The sequence below is a fragment of the Panulirus ornatus genome, chromosome 20, assembly GCF_036320965.1.
Source record: "Panulirus ornatus isolate Po-2019 chromosome 20, ASM3632096v1, whole genome shotgun sequence".
Taxonomy (NCBI): Eukaryota; Metazoa; Arthropoda; class Malacostraca; order Decapoda; family Palinuridae; genus Panulirus; species Panulirus ornatus.
Window position 1 is genome coordinate 68,832,145 of NC_092243.1, and position 23,285 is coordinate 68,855,429.

The 23,285-nt window shown below is 40.0% G+C and overlaps 3 protein-coding genes across 4 annotated transcripts in view; 1 reads left to right on the forward strand and 2 right to left on the reverse strand.

The window, feature by feature from the left end:
* The window catches only part of Dis3 (exosome complex exonuclease RRP44-like protein Dis3), an 88,673-nt gene extending 85,369 nt beyond the window's left edge, over nt 1-3,304 (forward strand). The window contains exon 19 of the mRNA XM_071675174.1: nt 2,570-3,304. Within this exon, the coding sequence (XP_071531275.1) occupies nt 2,570-2,773 (204 nt within the window). The 3' untranslated portion in view covers nt 2,774-3,304. The remainder of the gene's footprint in view (nt 1-2,569) is intronic.
* Nucleotides 3,305-5,660: 2,356 nt separating this feature from the next.
* LOC139756105 (transmembrane protein 199) lies at nt 5,661-8,482 on the reverse strand. The gene has a single exon (XM_071675176.1). It carries the CDS (start codon nt 8,480-8,482, stop codon nt 7,871-7,873), a length of 612 nt encoding a protein of 203 aa, XP_071531277.1. The 3' UTR covers nt 5,661-7,870.
* Nucleotides 5,661-23,285, reverse strand: part of Muted (biogenesis of lysosome-related organelles complex 1 subunit 5) — a 28,186-nt gene continuing 10,561 nt past the window's right edge. The window contains exons 4-6 of one of the 2 annotated variants that reach the window (XM_071675177.1): nt 20,401-20,514; nt 8,581-8,745; nt 5,661-8,454 (exon numbers count right to left, since the gene is read on the reverse strand). In XM_071675177.1, the coding sequence (XP_071531278.1) occupies nt 8,581-8,745; nt 20,401-20,514 (279 nt within the window). In that variant the 3' untranslated portion in view covers nt 5,661-8,454. Of the gene's footprint in view, nt 8,455-8,580; nt 8,746-20,400; nt 20,515-23,285 lie in introns of those variants that run through there. The other variant, XM_071675179.1, reaches the window with a different exon arrangement.

Here is a 23,285-nt window from a genome sequence, read left to right on the forward strand (position 1 = left end):
AAGTAATGAAAGGGTAAGAGAGATGTGTGGTAATAAAAAGTGTGGTTGAGAGAGCAGAAGAGGGTGTTTTGAAATGGTTTTGTCACATGGAGAGAATGAGTGAGGAAAGATTGACAAAGAGGATATATGTGTCAGAGGTGGAGGGAATGAGGAGAAGTGGGAGACCAAATTGGAGATGGAAAGATGGAGTGAAATGGATTTTGAGCGATCAGGGCCTGAATATGTAGGATGGTGAAAGGCATGCAAGGAATAGAGTGAATTGGAACAATGTGGTATACCAGGGTCAACGTGCTGTCAGTGGATTGAAACAGGGCATGTGAAGCGTCTGGGGTAAACCATGGAAAGTTTTGTGGGGCCTGGATGTGGAAAGGGAGCTGTGGTTTTGGTGCATTATATGTGACAGCTAGAGACTAAGTGTGAACGAATGTGGCCTTTGTTTTCTTTTTCTAGCGCTACCTGGCGCACAGGGGGAGGCGTTTGTCATTCCATGTGTGGCGGGGTGGCGACAGAAATGAATAATGGCAGCAAGTATGAATTATGTACATGTGTATATATGTATATGTCTCTGTATTTATATATATGTATACATTGAAATGTATAGGTATGTATATGTGCGTGTGTGGACGTGTATGTTTATACATGTGTTTGTGGGTGGGTTTGGCCATTCTTTCATCTGTTTCCTTGCGCTACCTCGCTAATGCAGGAGACAGCAACAAAGTATAAGAAAATAAATGAATAAATAAAGATAAAACATAGTACTGTCATGTAATCAGTAGTAAAAATTTATGTGTACATATGGTGGCAACTCGATGCTCAGGCCTTAGCACTATCTGTATCACTAACGTACATTCCCTTTGGGAACTCCCTCGAAGGGGTGGCCATGGCAAAATCTCCATAACTGGTGAACTGCTGTGCTGCATCCTAACTTTTAGTGCCTCACCCTTAACAGGCAGAGGGCAACTCTAGTGCAGTATTTTTGGAGTCTCCTACCTACTGTACCCACCAACTATGACTACCTAATGTTCCCACCAATTACTATTACCTAATACATCTACCTAATGTTCCAAACTTAGTACATTGAGCTGAAACATCTTTGAAACTTCTACACCTTTATAACAGTAAAAGTAGAGGATAAAAAAACCTCTATTTTTTAAATAGAGGTAAGTTTGAATGGAGAAAAACTGGAGGAAGTAAAATGTTTTAGATATCTGGGAGTGGATCTGTCAGCGGATGGAACCATGGAAGCGGAAGTGAATCATAGGGTGGGGGAGGGGGCGAAAATCCTGGGAGCCTTGAAGAATGTGTGGAAGTCGAGAACATTATCTCGGAAAGCAAAAATGGGTTGTTTGAAGGATTAGTGGTTCCAACAATGTTGTATGGTTGCGAGGCGTGGGCTATGGATAGAGTTGTGCGCAGGAGGGTGGATGTGCTGGAAATGAGATGTTTGAGGACAATGTGTGGTGTGAGGTGGTTTGATCGAGTAAGTAATGTTAGGGTAAGAGAGATGTGTTGAAATAAAAAGAGCGTGGTTGAGAGAGCAGAAGAGGGTGTTTTGAAATGGTTTGGGCACATGGAGAGAATGAGTGAGAAAAGATTGACCAAGAGGATATATGTGTCGGAGGTGGAGGGAACGAGGAGAAGTGGGAGACCAAATTGGAGGTGGAAAGATGGAGTGAAAAAGATTTTGTGTGATCGGGGCCTGAACATGCAGGAGGGTGAAAGGAGGGCAAGGAATAGAGTGAATTGGATCGATGTGGTATACCGGGGTTGACGTGCTGTCAGTGGATTGAATCAGGGCATGTGAAGCGTCTGGGGTAAACCATGGAAAGTTGTGTGGGGCCTGGATGTGGAAAGGGAGCTGTGGTTTCGGGCATTATTGCATGACAGCTAGAGACTGAGTGTGAACGAATGGGGCCTTTGTTGTCTTTTCCTAGTGCTACTTCGCACACATGAGGGGGGAGGGGAATGGTATTCCATGTGTGGTGAGGTGGCGATGGGAATGAATAAAGGCAGACAGTGTGGATTGTGTGCATGGGTATACATGTATGTGTCTGTGTGTGTATATATATGTGTACATTGAGATGTATAGGTATGTATATTTGCGTGTGTGGACGTGTATGTATATACATTGTGTATGGGGGTGGATTGGGCCATTTCTTTCGTCTGTTTCCTTGCGCTACCTCGCAAACGCGGGAGACAGCGACAAAGCAAAATAAATAAATAAATATTTCTAAATTATATGAATATCTTTGAAATTGTATGATTAAATAAAAATTTTCAACTTAAACACATGAATTATGATGGCTGAGAAGGATAACTTAGAGGGATTTCAAGGGGTTATTGTGCATCACTGTGGTTTAATAGGCCTCAGTAAAGGCTTTTAACATCAACAGTGAAGATTTTAGAGCACTCTTTATTTTTAGTTTTACTGGAACATAATTCACTCTTGTATTTTCTACTGTCTTGAGAGTAATGTATTTTATCAGTAGAATGTGCTTTTGTATTTGATTAGTAGGTATATTAACATGGATAATATGGAAAAATATTTATAAGTGCATTACTTTTTCAGGAATTGTATGTTAAGTGTGGCAATGTTGTTATTCGTCCATTTGACCATCTTCGAGTACAAGTGAGTATAGATGCTTCAGATGTTCAACACCAGCGTGTTGTATGTAAACTTGTTCATCCTTTCATCCCAGGATTTTCTGTTCCACCCTTGAAGCGGGAAGGAGATGAAGAAAAGCAACAGGAAGCAAAGAAAGTAAAGAAATAGATACAAAATAACTATGAATTGCCTAATGATGATGCTCAAGAAAATGAGGTATTGTTTTTAATAAAGTTCAAATGAGCTAAAAATAAGAAATGACTGGATATTATGGAGTATAATTCCTCAATATGCATTAATTATTTTCTTGTAAATTTGTTGGTCTGTACAAAATCCACTTTTGATGTTCATATCTAGCATTCATAGAAAAACAAAGCAACTTGAGTTGTAAACCACTTTTCCAGGATAAGCACTCTAAATAAGTACAAAAGAACATTTCAGAATTTCCATACTCATAACTGAAAATTAACTACTCGTGAAATCTTTGTAAAACATCATCTTTCATTAAATAATTGACACAAAAGATATGTAAATTAAAAAATAGGTTTTATATGTACAAATCAATCATATTTTTATGCATACATAATCATTAGAAAATTTTACAATGAAATGTGATGTATTTAATACTTTGAAAAGGAAAGTGCTTGTCTTTCCGTATTACCCTTATGATTGGATTGAAAAATTTATTTGTTAGTGGAATTCTTATTTTTATATTCCCAATTGCCTCTCCTGCCTCAGTAAAGTCTCATGAGGAACAAACTTTTTACACTTGAAGGGGAGGAAGAATACTACTTGTGCATCTCCCATTTGTCATAGGTGACCAAGAAGGTCTCACTTTCATGCCACTTTTCTTTTCCAAAATACAACACGAACTTTCACATTTGCCTCTGCCAAAAAATTATGTTATTCTACTTGCTGCACCTATCAGCATGTCTTCATCCAGATGTCTGTCTGTCAGTTACTGTGTAATCCATTAACAGCCATCAGTCCATCACATTTACTATGTATACACCTTTTCTTAAAAGTTGTATTCCTGATCATTCCTTTTGCACATGATAAAGATTTTCCAGTTTTCATTTGGGATCCCATACCCTCCTAGTGATATCCTCATTACCACATCACCTACCCTTGCATTCATATTTCCAAATACTAGGATTCAATCTCATTAGTATTAGGAATCAATCTCACATTAAAGTTGCCAAAGCACTCACCCAGCCCCTCCCACATATATTACCCACCCCTCATAATCTGCTTTCAATCTAGCCCACATCAACCATGAACTCATTCCTTGTGCTCTATAAGACAGGCTTACCAGCTTGCTCAGGAAGGTTTTGTGAAATTTACAATGAATAAAGGTACCTTTGGATTCAAACAGTTTGGGAGGTTAGAAAAGGGAGAGAGATATAATTCACTAAAAGATCCCAAAAAGCTAGAGCTTAGGGAAGTACTATAGAGGAGATTTAAGAGGCATATCAGCCAATATTAAGAGCTTTATGTAGTAGTAGTCAGTAGGAACATTAGGTAGATGCCTCTGCATTGTGCTTGAGTTGCTCTCTATCATTGGCCAACTGAGGGTGAGGCACTAAAGGCTAAGCAGCGGCATGGTTTTTCAGTAGTTATGGAGACTCTTTTGCCGTGGCCACTCCTTTGAGGAAGTTCCAGTTGGGAACAGGCATTATAGATAGATCGATAAGTCAGCCAGCAAGCACCAGTAACAGACAAGAGACCAAGGGATGAATATAGAAAGGTATGGAGACAAACTGAGACACACTGTGAAAAATAAAGAAGGGAAGGTTGAGAAAAAATAAAAAATTTCTACGTAAGGAGTAAATTGTCAGTTACAGCACATAGAGGAGCAAATGCATGTGTAAGGTGGATGGAGAGCTGAGTGAAAGTTTTGAGATACATACGAGGAGGGCTGTGTGCTGTCACCATGGCTTTTTAATATATCTATGGATAAGTGAGATGAAAGAAAAACTAGGGAAAGGTGTGCAGAGATGGAGTGAGGCGGTGAGATATGGTGGTTAATGGCAAGTCTGTTTGTGAATGATACTGTGTTGTTTAAGGAGAGTGAAGAGGAGTTGCAGAAAGTTGTGTGTAAATGCTTATAAAAGTAAAGTAATGGTGTTTGAAAGGAAATGGAGTGAAAATATAGATTTTGTAAAACCATATAGAGTGAAAAAAGAAAGTGTACTAAATTGTGCTGTGGATATGTAGGAAAAAGATTGGAGGAAGTGAGGGAATTTAATTATATGGGAGCTGTCTTAGGTAACTGTGGTGATGTAGAAGGAGAGATAAGGGAGAGAGCAGTACAATGTAGAAAAGTCATTGGGTCCCTTAATAGAATAATAAAGAATAGAGATGTAAGTATGGAAGTGAAGAGAGGATCAAGGGACAGCATAGTCCTCGCAACCCTGACCTATGCAGATGAAACATGAACATGGAATGAGGCAAAAGCGTCAAGAATCGAGGCTGTGGAAATGGGCTATTTGAGAAGAGTATGTGGTGTGATTTGAAATGAAAGGGTGTATGAGAGATGTGGCAAGGCAAGGAGAATGAATTGTAGAGTGGTAGAATGGGTAAAATGTAATACTTTAAGGTGGTGTGGGCATGTGGAAAGACTGCAAGACTGGGAGTTTACAAGGAAAGTCTATGGCAGTACCATTAAAGGGGTTGGTGCGAGTGGAAGACCACCTGTGACATGGGTAAACTGGGTGGAGGAATACTGGAGGGAGAGGAACAGAGAAAGAATGCATGGAATGGTGTATGCGAGGGAGGCATGTAAGAACAGGGGTAAGAGGAGACTCTTTTGCCGTGGCCACCCCTTGGCAGGAGCTCCTGGGGAATGGGCATCAGAGATATAGACAGAATAAAAAAAGTAAACTACATAATGAAACTGTGCATCCTGATGGCACTAAAGAGATTAAAAAGTTCTACAAAAATTTAAAGCAATGGGACTCCATGAGTATTGAAATCCCTCCTCATACTGTAGAAACACATAATTACAAATTATATAACTGAAACACCTATTGTTCAGAGGTCAACACGGAATATACACTCATCTGGAGATTTATTATGTATAAATTATACATGAAGTTATTCGATATCACTTGAATGATAAAATAATTTCTCATCAAGCATAAATTTAAACTGTGCTGTTGTAATCTATCTACAAAATTAGTGGATGAATTTCAGATTGTTTGTGCAAACCTATTAACTTAAAGTACAGCATTCCCATTTCCTCTTATTAGTAAAAAATATATAGTTGTATAAGCATACATCAATAAAATTCTAAATATTCTACAATGTATCGTGGAATGGTTAACTATTTCACAGTCGTTAGAAAACTAAAGGTTGACAACTGAATACATAAGTATAGACTTTTTTATGAAGATAATCTGATCATGTAAAAATTGTCTTTGGCACAAGAGGAAACTCCTAGTCACAATATGAGGTTTTTTTGTTTGATCTCCTGACTGATTTGCTGCTGAGGTATAAATACAAAGTACCTTAAAATGTCTTACTGACATAAAAATAAAGAGGGCTTGTCATTATTCAAATTTCACCCTAAAGGAACCACCAAATTCTATTACATGCCTTGCATCTATTTATTTAAATCTGTTTGGTAAATCACCTAATACTTTTCTAGCACTAACATACATTATATAACACACTGCCAAATAGAACAAGTGTAAAATCTCAAAAAGTAAATTCAACTAATGTTATGTGAGCCTACCTGCTTATTACAGAAAAGCCTCACATGGAGTAATCAACAGGTGGGTGGAAGCGAGGAAGGTGTCCAGGTGTGTGTTGGAGCAGTGTTTGTATGGTTGATTGTGCAGGTGGGAAAACTCCAGCACCTCCAAAGAGGTGTTGGCAGAGATAATCATAATATGAGTGTGGATGAATGAGAGAGAGAGAGAGAGGGATGCAAGTAATTTGACTACTTATGTGTCAAGGGGACAGTTTTACATTCATGTCTCTATCCTGGATAACATCCATCTCTCCATTATGAGCACTGATTCAAAATGTCATAAGATCTCTCACGCCAGAGATGCAACTTTCATGCTGAACACCAACTCCTCAATTGTCCTGTACTCATCCAAACAGACACACATAACATTACCAAACTTCTTGGCCTGTAGTCCCACCCAATGGAAATGGCCAGCTTCTCAAGAACTGAGAGAGACCAGCAGAAGGGGATTTTTGAGGAATGTCTTAAATGTTATATATAAACAGCTATACACATCTCAACCTACACGAGGTACACATTCACTCTGACCAGCCCCAAAGGGGAGGCACAACTGCTGGGTTGGCTGTGAGCTGGCTAATGTATCAAGACTTCCAACCTTTACATATGTTGGTAAAGAGCATGTGAAGATTGGAACATGAGTGTGAAAGCATAGGTGTGAAATGAGTGTTAAAACAGACAAGTGCAAATTACTTCAGTATGACCATAGTGTTTAGGAAGATCCTATATACAGCATCTTCATGTATGGTGGAACAAAGCTTGCTGGATATAAAACAAAAATCTAAGGAACAGGGTACAATGAATCAGAGGAGAAGGTTGGTTTAAAGTTACCTGTAACTTAAGTGACTTTATAGCAAATTTGAAACTGCAATTGAAGCTCTAACTGTGCTACTAAAGCTAATCATATATACATTGAAAGTACAATGAAGATTTTAAACACTTTATAATGAATCACACATCCTACCAATGTTGTAGATCTATCTATCTGCTATCTCTCAAGCTACTAAACACTAGCGTGTTGTTTGCCCAAATTCACATAACTCGGTTCTAGTTCAGCATATTTTTATTAGGATGAGGTCTACAACATATAATTAAGATGATCAAAGTTAAATGTATGTGCAAGCAGTACATTCCGAGACTACTCTTCCCTTCTGCAAATGTATTATGATAATTGACTGAAAAGGCATGCGAAAAATACTGAATGGCTCTAAGCATGTTACACTGTATTAAATACAGTGCCATGCTAAAGATAAAATGTACATCAACATAGAGTTTTTAAGACCTTTTAAGTTTTGTAACAGAGCTGACCGACTTATTGAATGGCTGGTATCTACAAACATATTTCTACTAAGTGCAATTAATCGTGCAACATCTTACATTACTGCACTATGAAGTTAGTAAATCCCAACTTTACACTGTAAATTCTTAGAGTAATGCAAAGTAAAATATCAAGATTACTGTTATCAAATATTATGATACTATGTATAGACAAGATTATATTTACTAGCTGGGTACTAATTGGCTTTATCAAGTCTGTTTTCCTCCCTCAAATCATCTCTAATGATAAAGAACATTTCTGCCAAACCAACAATAACTGCTGATATTGTTGCTACCAAGGCTCTGACCCCATAATCAGGGGTAGTCATACCCACTGCAATGAAGATGGCAAAAAAGGTACCAATAATGGATATAAGATATTGTAGTCCAGCAACAATCTGTTTATTAACACTTCTAAGTTCTCTGCCAATCTCTCCAAGGCCAGACGTCTCATTTTGGTGCACAGCATCAACAGATTTTGTCATATTCTTGTATTCCCGGTTTTCTTGTTCAAACCGCAGTTTCTGAACCCTAGCCTCCAGTTCTGGATTTCTTGGGGGTGGTTCATATTTTGGCAAGACTATTTCACTTTCTGATAACAATTCGTGTACCCTGTCAGGTATACCACGTTCTCGCATCTTTGTGTGACACCATTTGATTTCTTGAGTGGTTAGGCTGATTTTCCTTTTTGAACATTCTTCATCAGTTGACAACTTTTGCTTTAAACTATCAGGGACTCCAAATGTGCTTTGGAGCTCTTGCAAAATCTGCAGAAACCGCTCTGAAGGAATAACAGTGATATGATCCATAATAAATAAATAAGCACTTGAAGGTACAGAGAAAATACAGAATGTTCAAAACAACAAAATATTAGGCATTGTTAAAACAACAGTTATAAGTGAATTACTCATAGGTAGCCAGCACTCTTCTCCAAGTGCTCAAACTGTGCTCTCATAGCCTGTTCTTTTTCTTGATAACTATCCTCTAAAAGTTTTAACTTCTCCTGTACGTCTTGTTGCACTGCTGCAAGTCTAACTCTACGTTCACCCCTCTTTTTAGCCAGTAGTTCCTCCTGAAAAATAAAAAAGAAAACACATTCTGTAAAACTAATGAAGCAATATCAAAGAAATACTTACAGCTTCAATTCATACAAATATAATATTGATGCACAGCTGATTCCACTTCCATGATCACATAATGCTACAAAGATTACAGAAAGAAACCTGTTACGAGTTTTCATCATCACTATGTGTACAGCCCACTTGCTTTCTATTTCCCCTCTATTTTCTTCTCTGATCTTTTATTCTTCCCCTCATCCTTTTTCCTTACCCTCCAGTTTGTCCCCGGGACAAATGTTCTTGCCTCTGATTAAAAAAAAAGCTCTCCTACTACTTAATGAGTATGCTGTAACTCTACACTACCTTCAACAAAAATGCCACAAACAGTTGCTCTCAAAAAAGTACAGCATTTTTTTTAACATTTGCTTAACATTCCCCATGTTAATTAACAAAGAAATACATGGAATACAAAAATTACCTTCGGGTGTCATTAACGTTAAACCTGGTACAGTGCCAAAAATAAGGATATGAGTAAAGAAAGAAATCTAGGAATAAATTTGACTTTTATACGAGACACTAAAAATTGTGAGCAATATGGGTAGGGAACTGGATACAAGAAAAAAGTTGTTGTGCCACATACCACGGCATAAAATGAACACCAAGGTATCATAAACACACACACACAAATCAAAACAGTATGCAAGCAACATCACAAGCTGGAATGCAAATCATAAATGTGTGTGTAAAGGTACAGAAGGGTCACACATTATTGTTTTATCATTATGATTCTTTGTTAATGCAGTATCTTGAATTACACCCAAAAATGAATTATTGCAAGCTGAAAGACATTACCACAGTCCCACATGGAAAAACCCAGTTTGTGGGGATGACTTCTCAACCAAATTTTCACAATAAAATGTAATTAACATCTCGAGAAACATGGAGTAGAGTACAGATACATTATTCATCCAAACATGTAAACAAAAAATGAAGCACACAATTATGTAATTAAAGTATGATAAATATGTTACCTGACATTATAGCTGGGAAAGGACAGATACGTTCCTCAATCTCAGCTAGCCCCTTAAAACTTTTCTAAAGTCCCTCTCACACTTGCCCTCCACTGTGCATTAATATTCACCTGTACAACTGACTGTAAAGTGTTTATAAACTTTTTATTAGCACATTTACGATATTTCACTAGTTCAAATTTGTAAATCATTTGTATATCAAATGCTGTTTTATCCCAATAAATACCCTTCTGTACATACTCTTAACATCTGATCCTCCATAAAAGTAACGTAAAACGTTGTTATAAAAGTGTGTGTTGTTACATTTCAGAATATCTAAACTCTGATAACATCACACACCATGTTTGTTCAACCGTCAAAAATGCCCTACAACATGCATACATATGATAACTATTTGGTCGCTGCTTTATACGATGAACTTAATGATCCCTTAGCACACTGTGAATCCAACTCTCAGGGTGATACTAACACCCTGAATCTGATGGCAGTGACTATATATAAATCATTTTTTTTTTATTATACTTTGTCGCTGTCTCCCGCGTTTGCGAGGTAGCGCAAGGAAACAGACGAAAGAAATGGCCCAACCCCCCCCCATACACATGTATATACATACGTCCACACACGCAAATATACATACCTACACAGCTTTCCATGGTTTACCCCAGACGCTTCACATGCCTTGATTCAATCCACTGACAGCACGTCAACCCCGGTATACCACATCACTCCAATTCACTCTATTCCTTGCCCTCCTTTCACCCTCCTGCATGTTCAGGCCCCGATCACACAAAATCTTTTTCACTCCATCTTTCCACCTCCAATTTGGTCTCCCTCTTCTCCTCGTTCCATCCACCTCCGACACATATATCCTCTTGGTCAATCTTTCCTCACTCATTCTCTCCATGTGCCCAAACCACTTCAAAACACCCTCTTCTGCTCTCTCAACCACGCTCTTTTTATTTCCACACATCTCTCTTACCCTTACGTTACTCACTCGATCAAACCACCTCACACCACACATTGTCCTCAAACATCTCATTTCCAGCACATCCATCCTCCTGCGCACAACTCTATCCATAGCCCATGCCTCGCAACCATACAACATTGTAAATGTGAATAAGAGCAAGGTTATTAGGTACAGTAGGGTTGAGGGTCAATTCAATTGGGAGGTGAGTTTGAATGGAGAAAAACTGGAGGAAGTGAAGTGTTTTAGATATCTGGGAGTGGATCTGGCAGCGGATGGAACCATGGAAGCGGAAGTGGATCATAGGATGGGGGAGGGGGCGAAAATTCTGGGGGCCTTGAAGAATGTGTGGAAGTCAAGAACATTATCTCGGAAAGCAAAAATGGGTGTTTGAAGGAATAGTGGTTCCAACAATGTTGTTGTTATATATAAATATCTTTATTTATATTCATTTATTATACTTTGTCACTGTCTCCCACACTAGTGAGGTAGCCCAAGGAAACAATGAAAGAATGGCCCAACCCACCCACATACACATGTATATACATACACATCCACACACGCACATATACATACCTATACATCTCAACGTATACATATATATACACACACAGACATATACATATATACACATGTACATAATTCATAGTCTGTCCTTATTCATTCCCGTCGCCACCCAGGCCACACATGAAATGAAAACCCCCTCCCCCCGCATGTGCATGAGGTAGCACTATGAAATGACAACAAAGGCCACATTCGTTCACACTCAGTCCCTAGCTGTCATGTACAATTGCACCGAAACCACAGCTCCCTTTCCACATCCAGGCCCTACAAAACTTTCCAATGCATTCCTCATGTCGTAGAAGGCAAATAAAGGGGACGGGAGAGAGGGGCTAGAAACCCTCCCCTCCTTGTATTTTAACTTTCTAAAAGGGGAAACAGAAGGAGTCACGCGGGGAGTGCTCATCCTCCTCGAAGGTTCAGATTGGGGTGTCTAAATGTGTGTGGACGTAACCAAGATGAGAAAAAAGGGGAGATAGGTAGTATGTTTGAGGAAAGGAACCGGGATGCCTTGGCTCTGAGTGAAACGAAGCTCAAGGGTAAAAGGGAAGAGTGGTTTGGGAATGTTTTGGAAGTAAAGTCAGGGGTTGGTGAGAGGATAAGAGCAAGGGAAGGAGTAGCACTACTCCTGCAGTGGTGGGAGTATGTGATAAAGTGTAAGAAAGTAAACTCTAGATTGATATGGGTAAAACTGAAAGTGGATGGAGAGAGAATGCAAAAGTGAGTAATATGGCAGCTGAGGGAATAATCGGTGTACATGGGCTGTTCAGTGTTGTAAATGGAAATGGTGAAGAGCTTGTAGATTTGTGTGCTGAAAAAGGACTGGCGATTGGGAATACCTGGTTTAAAAAGAGAGATATACATAAGTATACGTATGTAAGTAGGAAAGATGGCCAGAGAGCGTTATTGGATTACATGATAATTGACAGATGCACGAAAGAGAGACTTTTGGATGTCAATGTGCTGAGAGGTACAACTGGAGGGATGTCTGATCATTATCTTGTGGAGGCGAAGGTGAAGATTTGTAGAGGTTATCAGAAAAGAAGAGAGAATGTTGGGGTGAAGAGAGTGCTGGGAGTAAGTGAGCTTGTGAAAGAGACTTGCGTGAGGGAGTACCAGGAGAGACTGAGTGCAGAATGGAAAAAGGTGAGAGCAAAGGATGTAAAGGGAGTGGGGGAGGAATGGGATGTACTTAGGGAAGCAGTGATGGCTTGCACAAAAGATGCTTGTGGCATGAGAAGCATGGGAGGTGGGCAGATTAGAAAGGGTAGTGAGTGGTGGGATGAGGAAGTAAGATTATTAGTGAAAGAGAAGAGAGAGGCATTTGAACGAGTTTTGCAGGGAAATAGTGCAAATGACTGAGAGATGTATAAAAGAAAGAGGCAGGAGGTCAAGAGAAAGGTGCAAGAGGTGAAAAAGGGCAAATGAGAGTTGTGGTGAGAGAGAATCATTAAATTTTAGGGAGAATAAAATGTTTTGAATGGGGGTAAACAAAGTGCGTAAGACAAGAGAACGAATGGTAACATCGGTGAAGGGGGCTACTGGGAAGGTGATAACAAGTAGAGGTGATGTGAGGAGATGGAGTGAGTATTTTGAAGGTTTGTGGAATGTGTTAGATGATAAAGTGGGAGATATAGGGTGTTTTGGTCGAGGTGGTGTGCGAAGTGAGAGGGTTAGGGAGAATGATTTGGTAAACAGAGAAGAGGTAGTAAGAGCACTGTGGAAGATGAAAGCCGGCAAGGTAGCGGGTTTGGATGGTATTGCAGTGGAATTCATTAAAAAAGGGGGTGACTGTATTGTTGACTGGTTGGTAAGGTTATTTAATGTATGTATGACTCATGGTGAGGTGCCTGAGGATTGGCAGAATGCTTGCATAGTGACATTGTACAAAGGCAAAGGGGATAAAAGTGGGAAATTATATGGGAGGGTATTGACTGAGAGGGTGAAGGCATGTACAGAGCATCAGACTGGGGAAGAGCAGTGTGGTTTCAGAAGTGGTAGAGGATGTATGGATCAGGTGTTTGCTTTTAAGAATGTATGTGAGAAATACTTAGAAAAGCAAATGGATTTGTATGTAGCATTTATGGATCTGGAGAGATCTGTGGAAGGTATTAAGAATATATGGTGTGGGAGGCAAGTTGTTAGAAGCAAAGAAAAGTTTTTATCGAGGAGGTAAGGCATGTGTACGAGTAGGAAGAGAGGAAAGTGATTGGTTCTCTGTGAATGTTGGTTTGTGGCAAGGGTGCGTGGTCTCCATGGTTGTTTAACTTGTTTATGGATGGGGTTATTAGGGAGGTGAATGCAAGAGTTTTGGAAAGAGGTGCAAGTATGCAGTCTGTTGTGGATGAGAGAGCTTGGGAAGTGAGTCAGTTGTTGTTCGCTGATGATACAGTGCTGGTGGCTGATTTGGACGAGAAACTGCAGAAGCTGGTGACTGAGTTTGGTAAAGTGTGTGAAACAAAAAAGCTGAGAGTAAATGTGAATAAGAGCAAGGTTATTAGGTACAGTAGGGTTGAGGGACAAGTCCATTGGGAGGTAAGTTTGAATGGACAAAAACTGGAGGAAGTGAAGTGTTTTAGATATCTAATCTTGGAGTGGATTTGGCAGCGGATGGAACCATGGAAGCAGAAGTGAATCATAGGGTGGGGGAGAGGGCGAAAGTTTCGGGAGCATGGAAAAATGTGTGGAAATCAAGAACGTTATCTTGGAAAGCAAAAATGAGTATCTTTGAAGGAATAGTGGTTCCAACAATGTTATATGGTTGTGAGGTGTGGGCTATAGATAGAGTTGTGCACAGGAAGGTGGATGTGCTGGAAATGAGATGTTTGAGGACAATATGTGGTGTGAGGTGGTTTGATCGAGTAAGTAATAATAGGGTAAGAGAGATGTGTGGTAATAAAAAAGAGTGTGGTTGAGAGAGCAGAAGAAGGTGTTTTGAAATGGAGAGAAAGAGTGAGGAAAGATTGACAAAGAGGATATATGTGTCAGAGGTGGAGGGAACAAGGAAAAGTGGGAGACCAAACCGGAGGTGGAAAGATGGAGTGAAAAAGATTTTGAGTGATCGGGGCCTGAACATGCAGGAGGGTGAAAGGCGTGCAAGGAATAGAGTGAATTGGAACGATGTGGTATATATACCCGGGTCAACGTGCTGTCAATGGATTGAATCAGGGCATGTGAAGCATCTGGGGTAAACCATGGAAAGTTTTGTGGGGCCTGGATGTGGAAAGGGAGCTGTGGTTTTGGTGCATTATAAATGACAGCTAGAGAGTGAGTGTGAACGAATGTGGCCTTTGTTGTCTTTTCCTAGCCCTCCCTCGCACACATGCAGGGGGAGGGGGTTGTCATTTCATGTGTGGCGAGGTGGTGACAAGAATGAATAAGGGGAGACAGTATGAATTATGTACATGTGTATATATGTATATGTCTGTGTGTGTATATATATGTATACGTTGAGATGTATAGGTATGTATATGTGTGTGTGTGGTTGTGTATGTTTATACATGTGTATGTGGGTGGGTTGGGCCATTCCTTTCGTCTGTTTCCTTGTGCTACCTTGCTAATTGAAGGATGTGGATGACTGCAAAAACCAAAGTAATACCTATAGAAGAGTTGATTATTTGTGAAGGAGAGGAAATCATTGAAAGAAAAAAAAAGTGTAAGGGACAGGACAGAAACTTAAGGGACACCTCTATTGATGGCGAAAGGGGAAGAGGCTGATTCAGCAACAACCATATAGACTGACCAGAGAGGAAGCTAAATATGAAGGAGCAAAGTGAGGGAGGGAAGCCAAAAGCGAGGAGCTCAGAGATGAGACCCTGTTGCCCCGCTCTGTCAAAAGCAGTGGATATGTCAAGGGCAACTGCACATGGCTCCCCAAAATCTTTCAGGGATAATGACCAAACATTACTAAGAAAGGAAAGAATACTGATCGTACTGTATCTACTGTCAACTGAAAGGCATGACTTCACACTATCAAAAATATTGATTTTTTCTGATTATTTTCTCTACACTGGAGGCTACAATCACTAACAAAAGTCCACATCAAGGCTGGACCCTAGCAGAAATATACATAGGTTATTGAAATGGGAAAAACAAGAGACAAGGAAAAGTATTTACAAATTTTGTAGTTAGCAAAAAAACCTATTTTTAAAATGTGCCTGGTCATAGTTATTTAGAAAGACATAAGAAGTAGGCAGCAGGTTTGGATGGTATTGCAGTGGAATTTATTAAAAAGGGGGGTGACTGTATTGTTGACTGGTTGGTAAGGTTATTTAATGTATGTATGACTCATGGTGAGGTGCCTGAGGATTGGCGGAATGCGTGCATAGTGCCATTGTACAAAGGCAAAGGGGAAAAGAGTGAGTGCTCAAATTACAGAGGTATAAGTTTGTTGAGTATTCCTGGTAAATTATATGGGAGGGTATTGATTGAGAGGGTGAAGGCATGTACAGAGCATCAGATTGGGGAAGAGCAGTGTGGTTTCAGAAGTGGTAGAGGATGTGTGGATCAGGTGTTTGCTTTGAAGAATGTATGTGAGAAATACTTAGAAAAGCAAATGGATTTGTATGTAGCATTTATGGATCTGGAGAAGGCATATGATAGAGTTGATAGAGATGCTCTGTGGAAGGTATTAAGAATATATGGTGTGGGAGGCAAGTTGTTAGAAGCAGTGAAAAGTTTTTATCGAGGATGTAAGGCATGTGTACGTGTAGGAAGAGAGGAAAGTGATTGGTTCTCAGTGAATGTAGGTTTGCGGCAGGGGTGTGTGATGTCTCCATGGTTGTTTAATTTGTTTATGGATGGGGTTGTTAGGGAGGTAAATGCAAGAGTCTTGGAAAGAGGGGCAAGTATGAAGTCTGTTGGGGATGAGAGAGCTTGGGAAGTGAGTCAGTTGTTGTTCGCTGATGATACAGCGCTGGTGGCGGATTCATGTGAGAAACTGCAGAAGCTGGTGACGGAGTTTGGTAAAGTGTGTGGAAGAAGAAAGTTAAGAGTAAATGTGAATAAGAGCAAGGTTATTAGGTACAGTAGGGTTGAGGGTCAAGTCAATTGGGAGGTGAGTTTGAATGGTGAAAAACTGGAGGAAGTGAAGTGTTTTAGATATCTGGGAGTGGATCTGTCAGCGGATGGAACCATGGAAGCGGAAGTGGATCATAGGGTGGGGGAGGGGGCGAAAATTTTGGGAGCCTTGAAAAATGTGTGGAAGTCGAGAACATTATCCCGGAAAGCAAAAATGGGTATGTTTGAAGGAATAGTAGTTCCAACAATGTTGTATGGTTGTGAGGCGTGGGCTATGGATAGAGTTGTGCGCAGGAGGATGGATGTGCTGGAAATGAGATGTTTGAGGACAATGTGTGGTGTGAGGTGGTTTGATCGAGTAAGTAACGTAAGGGTAAGAGAGATGTGTGGAAATAAAAAGAGCGTGGTTGAGAGAGCAGAAGAGGGTGTTTTGAAATGGTTTGGGCACATGGAGAGAATGAGTGAGGAAAGATTGACCAAGAGGATATATGTGTCGGAGGTGGAGGGAACGAGGAGAAGAGGGAGACCAAATTGGAGGTGGAAAGATGGAGTGAAAAGGATTTTGTGTGATTGGGGCCTGAACATGCAGGAGGGTGAAAGGAGGGCAAGGAATAGAGTGAATTGGAGCAATGTGGTATACAGGGGTTGACATGCTGTCAGTGGATTGAATCAAGGCATGTGAAGCGTCCGGGGTAAACCATGGAAAGCTGTGTAGGTATGTATATTTCCGTGTGTGGACGTGTGTATGTACATGTGTATGGGGGGGGTTGGGCCATTTCTTTCGTCTGTTTCCTTGCGCTACCTCGCAAACGCAGGAGACAGCGACAAAGTATAAAAAAAAAAAAAAAAAAAAAAAAAAAAGAAGTAGAGAGTTCCAAAACCTTGAGGTGTAGGAAAACAGTTATCAAAATGGCCTAAACTGAATTGCCATGGCCACACAGCAATCGTACGATGCAGCAGCTTGCCAAATATTGCATGGTGTAGCTAGTCGTCGGGTCACAAGTGCAACCAGCTTTGAGGAGCAAAAACCAAAGTAATACCTAAAGAAGGAAAGTGAACCAACATTGCAACACAAGGTAAGTGGGTAAAGTTTTAAAGTTAGCCTGGGGGAGGTGATGAGTCAGACTGCTTTCAACTCAACTCAGTTAAGTAAGTATGACGAGCCAGAACCACCCCTTATGCACAAGCAACATCCCTTTTGAGAGCCAATCAATCTTTTGTATAAATGGTGAAGTTGTTTGGACATCTAAACAAGACTCCGAGTTTCTTAGAGGTAGACTTAACTATTTCCATAATGTGGGGTCTCCAAGATAGTGTGGAATTTACAGTAATAACATATATATTCAATTAGTCAAGAGGTGGAATTATAGATACATCAAAGAGGGAGCAGTAAGGAATTTTCAATAGAAATGGGCATGCCTGAGATTATCGAGGAAGACATGTAGAGATGAGATACAGATTGCGTGAGAAGAAACATGATTTGAAGGATGATGAGTCATCAGCATATAAATACATTCGGGTATTTGTAGAGTCATCAGCATATGAATACATTCGGGTATTTGTAGGATATAACCAGTACTACCTTGCCTGGGAGGGTTAGTGACAGCTGCTTAGTCAGCCAGCACTTCAGTGGTTACTCTCATACTTGATTCCTCCCTCTCACTGAACTGGAGTATACATATGTACATATGTGAATATTTTTGTGGTTTTGGTGTATTACATGACAGCTAGAGACTGAGTGTGAACGAATGTGGCCTTTGCTGTCTTTTCCTAGTGCTACCTCGTGCGCACAGGGGGAGGGGGGTGCCATTTCATGTGTGGTGGAGTGGCAACGGGAATGGATGAAGCAGCAAGTATGAACATGTACATGTGTATATATGTATATGTCTGTGTATGTATACGTTGAAATGTATAGGTATGTATATGTGCGTGTGTGGGCGTTTATGCATAAACATGAGTATGTGGGTGGGTTGGGCCATTCTTTCGTCTATTTACTTGCACTACCTCGCTAACGTGGGAGACAGCGACTAAGTATAATAACATAAAACATTCTATTTTTGTTCATACATAATCACCATTTCCCATGTCAGCAAGGTAGTGACAAGGACAGATAACTGAGCCTTAGAGGAAAAATCCTCACTTGGGCCTCCTTCTTGGAAAAGTATAGAAGGGGAGGATTTCCACACCACCAAAACCATCCCTTTTAGTGGCCTTCTACAACATGCAGGTAAAAATTGGGAAGTATTCTTTCTCCCCTATCCTAAGGAATAGTGTGTTCTAGAATGATGTGGTGTACTGGGGTTGATGTGCTGTCAATGGACTGTGGGGCCTGGATATGGATAGGGAGCTGTGGTTTCGGTGCATTACAAATGACAGCTAGACACTGAGTGTGAATGAGTGTGGCCTATTTTGTCTGTTTTCCTAGTGCTACCTCACTGAAGCAGGGTGTAGCAATGCTGTTTCCTGTGGGGTGGGATAGCACCACGGATGGATGAAGGCAAGCAAGTATGAATATTACATTCATTTATTATTTATTTATTTTGCTTTGTTGCTGTCTCCCGCGTTAGCGAGGTAACGCAAGGAAACAGACAAAAGAATGGCCCAACCCACCCACATACACATGTATATACATACACGTCCACACACGCATATATACATACCTATACATCTCAATGTATACATATATATACACACACAGACATATACATATATACACATGTACATAATTCATACTGTCTGCCTTTATTCATTCCCATCGCCACCTCGCCACACATGGAATAACAACCCCCTCCCCCCTTATGTGTGCGAGGTAGCGCTAGGAAAAGACAACAAAGGCCCCATTCGTTCACATTCAGTCTCTAGCTGTCATGTAATAATGCACTGAAACCACAGCTCCCTTTCCACATACATACATGTGTATATATGTATAAGTCTGTGTATGTCTATGTATGTATATATATGTGTATGTATGTATATCTGCATGTATGGGCATTTATGTACATATATATGTGTGTATATGAGTGGATAGGCCATTGTTTGTTTGTTTCCTGGCACTACCTCATTTTAAAATCTTGAATTTTTGAGTCTTCCATGAATCCCAAAAAAGAAGCAATACCTTTTGGAAAGCTTTCCTATTCATTTTATAATGTTTACTAAATTCATAAACATTGCAAACACCTTTCTCGAGAGCCTATCCTAATTCCTATTTAGTTGCAAATACCTGGACTGCACAGCCTCTTCCCTTACTAAGCTCATTGTGTTCCTTACCTATCAGTGATTAATCAATCCTCTTATTATGACCAATCATTATTCTACGATACATCTCACCAACTATGCTAATCATACTTATTACTGAGCAATTATTACATTTACTTCTATTTCCTTTATCTATATGCAGCTGGACAAAAACTGTATTTGTCCAGTCATCAGGCACAAAAATCTTTTCCATATATACATACAGACTCTCCATATCCATTCAACAACAGTGTCACCTCTACTCTTCACCACCTCACTCGTCATTTCAGCTGTTACAATCTTTCATGGCAATGGTGCTCTTTTAATTCCTTCCTTTATGATGTCTTCCTCTCCCCTACGTCTACTTCTTTCTCTCCTTACCTCTAATCCTACTGCACTAATGGCCACATCTCCTTCAAAATAATTTTCAATCTGATCTTTAAATTAACTACAACATTCATTCACTGTCATTAACATTCTCCCTCACTTGTCTAATACACTCTAGCTCCTTACTGATACCTCCCTTCTACATCTCTACCTACATTTCTGATCTTTACAAGCATATATACTGAGTATAATTTTCTTTCTTTCATACATGTTCACTATTTCCTGCCTGAGCAAGGTAGCATCCAGAACAGATGACCAAGCCTGGGAAGATAAAACATCATTTGGCTCTTTCTTGTGTTTGTCCTTTTGGAGAGTAATACAAGAAGCTAAGATTCCCTGCCCCACTTAGTTGCCTTTTAAGACATAAAAGAGATAGGTGGGTAGTATTCTTTCCCGTCTCCAAGGATCTTGTTATAAGCTTTCAATTTTGTATATTTACGCATAGAATAAAACACAACAGTACAGCTACTCACAGAAACGAACTTCTTCTCTGTCTCTAGGGTGTCTTCACACATGTGAAGAGCTACTTGAACATCTGCAATTGTGCGAGGAAGATTATCATCTGAAGAGTTAACAATCTTCTCAATCTGGAATACAACAAAATAGATTTGAAATCAGATAATGTATCACACTGTATATTTTACACAATATTCATGTACATGAGTATTTTTTTCATAATGATCAACACAGAACATGCAAGAACATGCCCCAATCAAAGGCCATCTCCAGAGAAAAACAAAAGTTTGCAGACCTGATTCTTTAGGGTAGAAAGGTAAAAGCTGGATAGTGCAATAGTGCAACTTGGATTCTCTCTTCCTCCTTCCCTGTGCCTCCTGCTTCACTTACTCTTTTTCATTCTTTATCCTTTCTCTTACACCACTCAATCTCTTTCTTTCCTCTATCCCTGTAGCTCATTCCTCTTCTCCCCTTAAAAAGAGTAAATACCTATATCTGCTTCTGAAGAGACAAATAATATGTAATTATCTGTCCTGTAAATATTCATCTATTATACTTGATCGCTGTTTCCAGTGTAAGTAAGGTAGCACCAGGAAACAGATGAAGAAAGACCCATCCACTCATATACACACATTTATACATACATACACATATACATATACATATCAACATATACATATATGCATAAAGATATACACACACACTATGTTGTTGATTGGTTAGTATGGATATTCAGTGTATAAGGATATTCAATGTAAGTATGGATCATGGTGAAGTGCCTGAGAACTGGCGGAATGCATATTTAATGCCACAGTATAAAGGCAAAGGGGATAAATGTGAGTGTTCAAACTACAGAGGCATAAGTTTGTTGAATATACCAGGAAAGTTGTATGGGAGGATATTGATTGAGAGGGGAAAGACATATACAGAGCATCAGATTGAGGATGAGCAGTGTGGTTTCAGAAATGGAAGAGGATGTTTGGATCAGTTTACTTTGAAGAATGTATGTGAGAAATACTCAGAAAAACAAAAGATTTGTATGTGGCATTTATGGATTTGGAGAAGGCATATGACATAGTTGATAGAGATGCTTTGTGGAAGGTCTTAAGAATATATGGTGAGGGAGGTATGCTGCTACAAGCAGTGAGAAGTTTTCATCAAGGGTGTAAGGAATGTGTATGAGTAGGAAGCAAGGAGAATGAATGGTTCCCCGTTAAGGTCGGTGTGCAGCAGGGGTGTGTGATGTCACTGTGGTTGTTTAATTTGTTTATGGATGAGGTGGTTAGGGAGGTAACTGCAAGAGTTTTGGAGAGGGGTGCGAGTATGCAGTCTGTTGGGGATGAGAGGGCCTGGGAATTGAGTCAATTGTTTTCTGCGGATGATACAGCACTGGTCGGTGATATGAGTGAGAAACAGCACAAGTTGGTCACTGAGTTTGGAAAAATGTGTGAAAGGAGAAAGTTGAGAGTAAATGTGAATACGAGTAAGGTTATTAGGTTTAGAAGGGTTGAGGGACAAGTTAGTTGGGATGTAAGTTTGTATGGAAAAAAATTGGAGGAAGTGAAGTGTTTTAGATATCTGGGAGTGGAATTGGCAGCAAATAGAACCATGGAAGTGGAAGTAAGTCATAGGAAGGGGGAGGGGGCAAAGGTTCTGGAAGCGACAAAGAAAGTGAGGAAAGAACATTATCTCGGAGAACAAAAATGAGTATGTTCGAAGGAATAGTAGTTCCAACAATATCACATGACTGTGAGGCATTGGCCTATTATAAACAGGGTTGTAAGGAGGAGTGTGGATATACTGGAATTGAAATATTCGAGGTGGTTTGATAGAGTAAGTAATGAAAGGGTAAGAGATAGATGTGTGGTAATAAAAAGACGGTGGCTGAGAGAGCAGATGAGGGCATGTTGAAATGATATGGACATATGGAGAGAATGAGTGAGGAAAGGTTGACAAAAAGGATATGTGTGTCAAAGATGGAGGGAACAAGAATGAAGTAGGAGACCAAATTGGAGGTGGAAGGATGGAGTGAAAAGAAGTTTGAGCAATCAGGGCCTAAACATGTGGGAGGGTGAAAGGCATGATGTGGTATACTGGGGTCAATGTGCTGTCAATGGACTGAACCAGGGCATGTGAAACATCTGGGGTAAACCATGGGAAGTGCTGTAGGGCCTGGATGTGGTTAGAGAGCTGTGGTTTCAATGCATTACACATGACAGCTTGAGAATGATTGTGAGAAGATGTGGCCTTTTTTCATCTGTTTCTGGCACTACCTCACTGATGCAGGAAGGCGGCAATGCTGTTTTCCTGTGGGGCGAGGTGGAGCCAAGAGTGGATGAGGTCAAGCAAGTATGAATATGTTCATGTATATGTATGTCCTGTAAATAAATCTGTATATTAATTTCAGTACCAGAAAATTGGCGATAAAACTGCTTTGTGTATGCTCTCTATATAAAAAATGAGTCCTCTCAAAAGCTAATATAAGACGGCTTCAAACCACACAAACCAGAGCATTCACAACAATCACTGGCTGCCCAGCAACCACAAAGACACAAAACCTAAACAATGAAACAAAAATTCTCCAATACAATCCTGCTATTTATCTTACTAACCTAGGACCCCTTCTATGGAGCTCATGGAGCTATGAGGCTGCACTTAATACATAAGAAGCAAAATGGATAACTCTGGAGCAAGAGAGTCCTTAACAAGTCTATACTCCCATCCAGCCACTGAAGATGATAACTTATCACTGAAGGTGACTTCTCATTTGCAGGTAGAGTAAGGAAACACCTATGGGTCAATCTCTTCCTCCATAACCTCGCATCACCTCCTACAAACCACAGTGTGAAAGTCCTCTCATATCCTGGTGATTTCACAATCACAGTGTGAAAGTCCTCTCATA

Bases quoted from the DNA above. Each gene is read 5' to 3' on its own strand.
- LOC139756105 (XM_071675176.1), bottom strand. From the start codon at position 8,482: ATGGATCATATCACTGTTATTCCTTCAGAGCGGTTTCTGCAGATTTTG.